This window comes from Helobdella robusta, assembly GCF_000326865.2.
Source record: "Helobdella robusta unplaced genomic scaffold HELROscaffold_99, whole genome shotgun sequence".
Lineage (NCBI taxonomy): Eukaryota > Metazoa > Annelida > Clitellata > Rhynchobdellida > Glossiphoniidae > Helobdella > Helobdella robusta.
In genome coordinates, this window is record NW_008705557.1 from 333,663 (window position 1) to 344,875 (window position 11,213).

Sequence of the window (11,213 nt, forward strand, 5' to 3'; positions counted from 1 at the left end):
TTATTATTATTAATATTATTATTATAATATTATTATTATATAATTTATTATTATTATATATTATTATTATTATATTATTATTATTATTATTTATTACTATTATTATTTATTATATTATAATAATAATTTAACATGAAACTTTCAGAAAATAATTTCTACAAAACCTGTTTATCTTTTTCGACAATGATGACGTCCTCCTCCTCACCAGAAACAAGAACGCAAGTTGAAAACGACGAAACCAAAGTATTCACTAACAACTCGTGAGCTAGCTGATCTAACTTCTGCTCGTAGTATTGGGAATACCACGATCCCCTGGGGCCCAGTCTAAAAATAAAGAAATTTTAAGTGTGAAAAAAGTAAGTAAGATGGTTCTGAAACCAAACTAGATAAGACACCAACTTAACAAACCAACTAAATTACTAAACAAACAAAAATTACTGAATGTCATATAAAATTTGGGGTTAGGGAACTTTTATTAAACGAATAATTGCTGACTTTAGTTAAGACTTTAGTCTAAATTTAAACTTCAGATTCTAAAAAAACTTTAGAGTCTAAATCTAAACTCTAAAGTTTAGACTTTAGTTTAGACAAGTAAATTTAATAAATTTTATTAGTTTATTAAAAAATAATAAAAATATGATTTAAAATCGGGTTACATCTGTGAAAAACCGCTTTTCCTGACTAGATTGGAAAGTGCTTTCACGCCAATCTGGATGGCGTTCATGAGTCTCGACAGGTCCCCAAACTTCTCTGGGTTGCTTTGCTGCTCGACCAGGATGTACTTGGTCAGTGTTACCCCAGTTGTCAGTTTATCGAAGTAACTACTTCGAGACATTCTGCTCGATTGTATTATTGATATATATAATTTGATAAATTCCTAACTCTGACGGACTGTCGAATCTTATTTCGTTGTCATCTTTTAACTTGCGTCAGTGAATTGTTTTTTAACGTTTCAAACTTTTTCACTTTTAGCTACTTATGTCTAAAAGTTAATTTATTTTAGTTAATTTAACAATTTTATATTCAAAAGTGAAAATAGAAATAATGCTTTGAAAAGTTTTTTAAAAAATAAAGCAAAACTATTTGCATGTCGAAAAATTATTTTAAAAAGTAATTTAAGCACCAGATTGTTGGCCCAACTTGATGACTATCCGATGATTTATAACATCCTTTCGTACTGAATTCCTTAACGAAACCGTAAATTTTCGTTTTATTAGAATTATTTTTTTAAAAATAACTAATTTTTAAATTAAAAAACTTCCAGAAATGATGATTTTGAAGACAAAAACGCAATGCCGGTATTACAATCTGGTTCAGTAATATATAGCGACATCTATAAAAACCATCAATTTTTCTATTGGTCAGAAATCAGCTGATTCATAATTTTAATCAGCTGACTTTCACTTTAAACTTTAAAATCCAGTAAAAAAAGGCAAAAATAATCACAAATTATCTAATTTAGTTCAATTATTACCTCCATTTTGTTAGGCAATGTACAGATTAAAAAATAAATTTAGAATAAAAAAAGATTGCTAACCTTCTATAGGCCAATAGCTCACAGTTGCTGTCTCGATTTCTCTATATAAGGAGCTATGAAAGGTCGGATGGATTTAATAATTTCTAACTTTTGTCTGGCTCCGCCGGGGGCCAGGGATGTCCTTTTTTACGATTTAACTGTATGAATTGGTACTAATTTATGTTAAGTTTAAGTTGGATGGGTTAATTTTGTGTTAAATAATGTAAAAATGTTGAAATTTTAGGTTTTTAGAAGAGGCGTGCTCAGTGAAACTACGTAACAACACAGGCACACAGCTTGCATTCATTATTCAACATCATCGTCACGGGCAAGTCTCTCTGCGAGTTATTTTATTAAAAATAATTAACATTTAAATAAATTTAATAATTTAAATGAATATTTACTAGAATATTTTTATAAAAATATTATTTAACTATTTATTTAGCCAAATTTTTGCTCTCCGAGAATGAGAATTTAAGACGTGTTTTGTCTAGACATGTTAGAAAATTATATCTATACACGCATATAACATATATATATATATGATTGTATATATATATATTATATGTATGTTATATATAATATATACGTATATGTTAGTTTCATATCACGATTTAATGGCTAGCTGGGTTCGCATATTTTACGGTGAAAATAAAACAATTTCTCAAGCCGGTTTTTAAAGAGCAATAAAATTTGATCAATTTGAGCTTTAATTTTTTTACTAAAGAAGTAAAAATTTATTATTATAATTATCATTATTACTAATTATATACACACATACGTTTTCTTGCTCAAGTATGCTACCTGTCTGGGTGCTAGTAGTAAGCAACGTAATGTAATGTAAGGTACTGCCATGTATCATGGTAACCTTAAGTAGTGTAATAATCCTAAGTAGTGTAATGTAATTTTGTAATGTGATGTAATAAGTAATGTAATGTAATTGTAATTTAGTAACTTGAAGTAATGTAATGTAAATGTAATATGTCATCATTACATTGTAAAGTAATGTAGTTTAGTAACCTTAAGTAATGTAATGTAATTTTAAGTATGTAATGTGATGTAATAAGTAATGTAATTGTAATTTAGTAACTTGGAGTAATGTAATGTAATTTTAAGTATGTAATGTGATGTAATAAGTAATGTTATGTAATTGTAGTTTAGTAACTTGGAGTAATGTAATGTAATTTTAAGTATGTAATGTGTAGTGTAATAAGTAATGTAATGTAATTTAGTAACTTGAAGTAATGTAATGTAAATGTAATATGTCATCATTACATTGTAATGTAATGTAGTTTAGTAACCTTAAGTAATGTAATGTAATTGTAATTTAGTAACTTGAAGTAATGTAATGTAAATGTAATATGTCATCATTACATTGTAATGTAATGTAGTTTAGTAACCTTAAGTAATGTAATGTAACTTTAAGTATGTAATGTAATGTAATAAGTAATGTAATTGTGATTTAGTAACTTGAAGTAATGTAATGTAAATGTAATATGTCATCATTACATTGTAATGTAATGTAGTTTAGTAACCTTAAGTAATGTAATGTAACTTTAAGTATGTAATGTAATGTAATAAGTAATGTAATTGTGATTTAGTAACTTGAAGTAATGTAATGTAAATGTAATATGTCATCATTACATTGTAATGTAATGTAGTTTAGTAACCTTAAGTAATGTAATGTAACTTTAAGTATGTAATGTAATGTAATAAGTAATGTAATTGTGATTTAGTAACTTGAAGTAATGTAATGTAAATGTAATATGTCATCATTACATTGTAATGTAATGTAGTTTAGTAATCTTAAGTAATGTAATGTAACTTTAAGTATGTAATGTAATGTAATAAGTAATGTAATTAAATTCTAATTTAGTAACTTGAAGTAATGTAATGTAGTTTTAAGTATGTAATGTGATGTAGTAAGTAATTTAATGTAATTTTGTAACTTGGAGTAAATTAATGTAATTATAAATATGTAATATGTCATCATTACATTGTAATGTAATGTAATGTGATGTAAGTTATCTAAGCAAGGTAACAAAGACCTGAGATAATCAAAACCATATGTAACTTGCAGTAATCAGTTGATCAATGCAATAATCATCATTAATTATTAATGTCAGTTTCAGTTGTAAGTTACCGCATCGGCATTACGTGATGTGTTATTAGTTATTTCATTGTTATTATTAATTGTTTGTTTGTTTGCATGCTTGTTTGTTTGTTTGCTTGTTTGTTTGTTTTCTTGTTTGATTTCACTTTATAACATACTTGCATCCCTGCTTGCAATCCCTAGTGTCTATACAGCATGAGTTATGGCGTTAACAGAAGAGTAACTTAAACAAAACATGCAGTATCAGTACTTCAGCTACATAGTCGGTGATTACTGACTCTATTGTACATCCATACATCTCTCAAGTTAGTAGTAGAAGAAGAAATTATTGTATGAGTATTCGTGCACACGCACGCACACACAAACATGCACACACACACACACACACACATATATATATATATATATATATATATATATGCATGTATATATAAATTTGATGACAACAGCAAATTTTTGAAGTGTAATTAAAATAAGCAGTACATAGTTAGATTAGCATGGTGGTTGTTGTTATTATTATATGTTGTATGTCTATATACTATTATTATTATTATTATTATATATTCAGCACCTAACTATATGGGCAATAATATTTAAATAATTAAATACATTTTTTAATAATTAATAATAATTATTATGGTAATTGGACATTTTAAATAGACTGTTGAGTGGAAAAGAAAATAATAATGTTAATTAATAATAGTAATGTTGATTCTTTCACTACTACAGCTACTACTGCTGCTGCTACTATTACTGCTGTTGCTACTACTTCTACTACTGCTGCTACTACTACTACTACTACTGCTGCTACTACTGCAGCTACTACTACAAACAATGACAAAAATAATAACAATTATATTATTGATAAATATAGCATAATGATAAGAATGATTAATTATTGCTAATGGTCATTGCTGTTTTCCGAAATAAATGCTCATACAATCCTTCAACTCTCCCTCTCCCTCTCTCTCTCCATGTAACCACTGGCCTGGTTCTTAAGAAGGCAGTCTTGTAAAATAATAATAATAACAACAATTATACCAATAATAATTATTATTATTATTGTTGTTGTTATGAATAGTTTATAAATATCAAGCTGCCTATTTAAGAGCTATTTCATTGGTTGATGACATCACCATCATCATCATCAACGCCATCATTGGAAGAGGAAAATTATTATTATTATTGTTATTATTATTATTATTGTTATTATTATTATAATTACTATTCATTAGTTCAGTGTTCATCCGTTTATATCCTTCCATTCATCCATTCAATCACTAATACGGTAATTCATGTACTAGTTTTATTCATTTATTCATTCAATCACTTGATCAATCGTTCATTCATTCGTTGATTCATTCATTCATTCGATCGGCAACTCAAATATTCGTTCACTCACTCACTCATTCATTCATTCATTCACTCACTCATTCATGTATTCATTCATTCTTTACTTATTTCACCCAGTCACACATTTTAAGACGAGTATGCCAAGTTCTTCATTGGTCAGTTCTTCCTAAAAAAAAACTATGACGGTCATTTTGCGATCATCATCATCATGTGACGGTGGTGGTGATGATGATGGTGGTGGTGATGATGACGATCAAATGATATTGGAAGCTGCCAGTGGAAGGGCTATGCATTGAAGTCTCATCATCATCACCATCATATCATCATCATCACCATCATATTAACATCATCATCATATTGCAATCATCATCATTATCACTATCCTTATCACCGTAACGATATAACCATCGTCATCTTCATCATATTTTTATTTAACCGTTGTAAACATTTTCATGTGTTTTAGCTTCACTTTAATTGTCATTCATTCTTTTATTCGTCCATTCAGTCAATCATTCGTGGTGTTATTCATTCAATCATTGAGTAATTCATTCATTCATTATATAATTCAGTCATTCATTCATTTGTTAATTTATTCATTCAATTCTTCGGCAATCATTTTTTTCCATGTATTATTATTGGTCCACCAACTTGTTCATTCATCTGTCCGATCCATTCGAAATTCATTCATTCATTCATCTGTCTATTCGTATTCATTCATTCATTCATTTATTTTATCATCCATCCATCTATCTATCTGTCCATCCATCCATCCATCCATTTTTTTCATTTAAACAGCACACCTTTAACATTCTAAATGATTCAAAATAGCTCAGACAAGATCCAAACAAACAACAATAAAAATAATAATAAATAATAATTATAAATAATAATAAATAATAAATAATAATAATCACCACTTAACAACTTTATAATTAAACCAATTAGAATAACAATTACTTTTTAATTGTGTGCCATTATTGTTATTTTTATTGTTTTTATTATTATTATTATTATTATTATTATTGTGGAAATAATGATAATAATAAATAATTGAAGTTGTTCTTCCTGCTCTGTTTTGAGAGTTAATCTGTCGAAACTAGAAGAAAAATTGCTGAATTTTAAAAAATTGAAATGAAAATATCTCTAGTATTAGTAGTAGTAGTAGTGTAAGTGATGATAGTAGTAGTTGTATTAGTGAAAGTAGTAGTAGTATTAGTAGCAGTAGTAGTAGCAGAAGCAGTAGTAGTAGTAGTTTGAAGTTAACATGATGTTTTAAGGCAATAAAGTTAATATAACGCTATTATATGAAAATCTTCTTAGTCTCTCTTTCTTTCTCTCTTTCTTTCTTTCTCTCTCTCTCTTCTCCCTCTCTCTCTCTCTCTCTCTATGACTTGGGGCAGTAACTTTCGTCGTGATCCGGGCTCAGTGTTTGAATAAAAAAATGTTACAAATAATAATAATAAAAGATAATAATAATAAAAGATAATAATAATAAAAGATAATTATAATAATAATAATAAAAGATAATTATAATAATAATAATAAAAGATAATAATAATAAAGATATTTATACATGCATTTATATCCATGTATTTAAATCCTTTCGAGGGCTAGATGACGTCAATAAAGGATTTTCCAATCCGATCGTTTGTATAGTGCAATCTTTTTATTCAATTATAATTTAATTATATATGAATGAATGAATGAATATAGGAGGGTAATAAGTGCATAGTTGGAAAATAATGAATGAATTAATTAGTTGATTAAATAATGGCTAACAAAATATGAAAAACAATTATATCAGAAAGAATGAATGAATGAAAGAATGAATAAATGAACGAAAGAATGAATGAATGAATGAATGATTAAATGAACGGTTGATTGAAAAGATTGGAAGAAAAACAACTTTATGAATGAATGGAGAAATGAATGAATGAATGAATAAAAAAATGAATGAATGAATAAAAGAATGAATGAATGGATGGAAGAATGAATGAATGGAGGAACGAATGGGTAAATGAAGAAGCATGATAGGACCAACATAATCATCCCATGTCAACTAACCAAACAATTAAAATTAGAAGACACATACACACAGAGACACGCACACACACACAGACACACATACAAACACAATGTGGTTTCAAGCAAGTCAATTAGCATGTTTTAAGCAATAAAGTTAATATAGCGTTATTATATAGAAATCTCCCTCTTTCTCTCTCTCTCTCTATATATATATATATATATATATATACATATATATACATATATATATATATATATATATATATATATAATATGAACGAATGTATGAAATAATAAATATTACAAATAATACAATAATAATAATAATAAAATAATTTACAACCGAATCGAGGCAACATTGTCATTATTATTATTATTATTATTACCCCCCACCACCACTTGATCCAACTTAACTTTGACCTCTCCTAATTTTAGGAGTGGTCCTCTGGCGACCTCCTCATACTTTTTGCCGAGCCAGACGATCAGCGATTGGCGGAAGAACTTGGCGTTCATCGCTATGATTGGTTGCTGTGCGATTTAAATGTTCGAAAGGTTGATTGTGATTGGTTGCTGTGCGATTTAAATGTTCGAAAGGTTGATTGTGATTGGTTGCTGTGCGATTTAAATGTTCGAAAGGTTGAATGTGATTGGTTGCTGTGAGGTTTAAGTGTTTGAAAGGTTGATTGTGATTGGTTGCTGTGAGGTTTAAGTGTTTGAAATGTTGATTGTGATTGGTTGGTGTGAGGTTTAAGTGTTTGAAAGGTTGATTGCGATTGGTTGCAGTGAGGTTTAAGTGTTTGAAATGTTGATTGTGATTGGTTGGTGTGAGGTTTAAGTGTTTGAAAGGTTGATTGCGATTGGTTGCAGTGTGGTTTAAACGTTTGAAAAGTTGATTGTGATTGGATAGATACTTCCAATAGACTTTGATGATTGGTTGTCGAATGTTAGAAGTTAGATTTTGATTGGCTGAGTATCATCATAGATATAATGAAACAAAAATCAATGTCATCAGTCTTACTATTTTTATCATCATTATCATTATCATCATCATCATCATTATTATAATTATTATTATTAAATTAATTATAATTAATTATACTTACGGCGTCTTTGAATTTGGGATTCCTGAAACTGCTGACGAGGTGAGTGACCTGGGCATTCAGTATGTCAATCAAACCATCGTCTATGATGACCTTGTGTGTGTGTGTGTGTGTGGATGTGTAGGTGTGTGTGTGAATGTGTGTGTGTGTGGATGTGTGTGTGTGTGTATATGAGGAAGGATATGTGTGTGGATGTGAGGATATGTGTGTGTGTGTATGTGTGTGTGGATGTGTGTGTGCGTAAAACGATATTTGATTGGCTGACAAATTTTGCGCTTATTGGCATATGATTGGTTGAATGGTTTAGTGATTTACTTTTTAAATATTACGAAAAGACAAAAGATCATTAATCATAATGAACATCATCATCATCATCACAAACAGCATCATCATCAACACAGTATCATCACTCTAATCACTGTCTAATCTAAAAACGACAACGGTTCAGTGAAATTAGGAGATCGTTAAAAGTTCACTTTTAAACCAGGGATGTACATGTCGAGGATGTCCGTACTGAATTGAACGTAGGAGCGGGTGAACTGAATCGTATTCACAGTCAGCATTGTGAAACACTCGTCTGGGAACAAGAAAAATAAATAGAGGAATGAATGAATAAATGAAGAAACGAATGAACCAATGAACAAATAGATGAGTGGGTTGATGAACGAACGAACGAACGAATGAATGAATGAACAAATGAATGGATGGATAGGTGAATGAATGAACAAAAAATGATTGGATGGATAGATAGATGAATGAATGAATGAATGTATGAATGAAAGAATTATGAAAAAATGAATGAATGAATTATGAAAAAATGAATGAATATATTGACGGACGGATGATTAAATAAATGAATGAATGAACTATACAATCACAAATAACAACCGTATGAAAACTCCTTGATGCATTCGAACCCGAGACTGGCGAGATCATCTTCGAACCTCATGAGGGAGGCCCTGGTGTGGTAGTTCACCGGTTTCCATTGGTCATCCTGATGATGATGGCGATGATGGTGGCGATGATGATGATGGTGGCGATGATGATGATTAACAACACCACCAATCACAGGACAATAATGATGAAGATGACTACATTATTATTTTTTTTTAATTCGATTATTTGCCAAACAGGCGAGAGACCGTAACCAGCTATGACTAGCTCAACAAGTACAGCCAACCATAAAATAAAATGTTAAATATGAAGTGACAAAATGAAATTTCTGTGCATGAACTAAAATTCACAGAGTTGAAAATAAAGCATGAATGCTCCACACAGATATGAAATATTTAAAGTAGATGGAATGCTATTGTACAATTTAAACGTTAATATACAGAACATGAAGAAATTGGTCTAGAGTTTCCAGCCAATTCAGGGTTGCCTTTTTTGAATATTGGAATAATTTTTTGAAATTTAAAATCTCTCAGGAAAAACCCCAGAATTTAAAGTGGTGTTACAAATATGCGTTATTGGAAGGACGAGTTCATCAATGAAAATCTTAACTATGTACATACAGAAGCTGTCTTGTGATATTGATTTGTTTGGTTTGAAATTTTGAACTATTGAATAAATTTCCTGTGATTTAATGTCATCAAAATGTAAAAAATCAACATTTGATCTTGTCAATATTGTATGATCGGTGAACATGTTTCCGTCAAATTTATTTCGTACCACATTAACACTTTCGATAAAATACTAGTTTAAAAAGTTACAAATTTCTTTGCCATTCGTCATATGTAAATTATTATGTTTCAATTGTTTAATTTTCTGACGTTTAAAATTCCTTTAATCAGACTCCATTAAGCCTTTGTATCGTTACTGAGGGGGAGAAAAATCGGTTTTCATAAAACTTCGTTTGTGGGGAACATTTCGTTTTAGTGAAAAAATTTTGACAACATTTGTAAGTGGCAAGATTATTCTCTGTAGGGTTTTTAATGTACTTTTTATGTAACCAGTTTTTGCCTTTCAATAATTTTAATGCATCTCCATCGAACGACGACTTGTTTGTGGAACGATGTCTCTGGATATCTTTATAGACGCATGATCATCAAAAATGTTATCAATTACGAGATAAAAATTGTCACAACACTGATTCATATTATCACAGTTGAGGGCACAGTCCCAGTTTACTTTTTTTGATATTACGTACAACAACTTTTGAGAAGCTTCTCTGAAGTGTTGATGACTGTTTAATATTAAAGACCGAATTTTGGGACAGACAAAATATTGGGAAATGGTCTGATGTATCTAATGTTACTACACCACTGTGATGGCTTTCATAGACGTTGGTGAGAATGTTATTTAGCGATGATTTAGAAGTAATGGACACTCTTGTAGGCAAATTAATTAGATGGAAAAAACTACAACTTGAGAATAAATTTCGAAATATTAGTTTATTATTAGAACGAGCAATTAGATCAATATTGGAGTCTCACGCAACTTATGTAGGAGTCATATTATTCTTTAACAATAATCGTTATAATCATCGTCATCAACAACCACAACCACAACATCATCATCATCTCCACCAGCACTATCATCATCATCAACAACTACAACCCCCACTACCACCACAGCCACCACTAACGACAGTTCGATGCCTGATAGCATCCATCTGCGTGTCGCCAGCTTGTTGCAGCAACAGCTTCATGTTGTCGCCCAGCATCCTGTCCAGGATGAACAACATGTCGAAGCCCTGTTCCGCCAGCTGGTAGTGGTGGCAGTGGTGGTGTTTGATGGTGATGTTTGATGGTGGTGGTGGTGAAAATGATTGAACAAACAGACAGACAGACAACAACAACAACAGACCACTAAACAACATTTCCTGGCTTCGACGACACAACAGATAGACAAACAGACAGACAAACAAAGACAGACAAACAGACAAACAAATAGACAAACAAACAGACAGACAGACAGACAACAACAACAACAACAACAGACCACTCGACAACACTTCCTGGCTTCAGACACACAACTAGCGATGGTTGAGAAGTTGGATTTCGTGACGAAGACCTGAGCGTTGAAGAGGGAAACGAAGCATTCCAACTCATCCTTGCACCACAATATGAAAGCTGGATTATTATTATTATTATTGTTATTATTA

At 30.2% G+C, this 11,213-nt stretch overlaps 2 protein-coding genes across 2 annotated transcripts in view; both read right to left on the reverse strand.

The window, feature by feature from the left end:
* HELRODRAFT_116769 (hypothetical protein) overlaps positions 1-1,089 on the reverse strand; it is a gene marked incomplete at its 3' end in the record, with an annotated part of 3,036 nt that extends 1,947 nt beyond the window's left edge. Inside the window, exons 1-2 of the mRNA XM_009033827.1 lie at positions 657-1,089; positions 165-324 (exon numbers count right to left, since the gene is read on the reverse strand). Of these exons, the coding sequence (XP_009032075.1) occupies positions 165-324; positions 657-835 (339 nt within the window). The 5' untranslated portion in view covers positions 836-1,089. The remainder of the gene's footprint in view (positions 1-164; positions 325-656) is intronic.
* Positions 1,090-5,091: 4,002 nt separating this feature from the next.
* The window catches only part of HELRODRAFT_194798 (hypothetical protein), a gene marked incomplete at both ends in the record, with an annotated part of 12,208 nt that continues 6,086 nt past the window's right edge, over positions 5,092-11,213 (reverse strand). The window contains 7 exons of the mRNA XM_009033828.1: positions 5,092-5,148; positions 7,401-7,535; positions 8,111-8,200; positions 8,584-8,684; positions 8,996-9,101; positions 10,695-10,814; positions 11,051-11,161. Coding sequence (XP_009032076.1) covers positions 5,092-5,148; positions 7,401-7,535; positions 8,111-8,200; positions 8,584-8,684; positions 8,996-9,101; positions 10,695-10,814; positions 11,051-11,161 — 720 coding nt within the window. The remainder of the gene's footprint in view (positions 5,149-7,400; positions 7,536-8,110; positions 8,201-8,583; positions 8,685-8,995; positions 9,102-10,694; positions 10,815-11,050; positions 11,162-11,213) is intronic.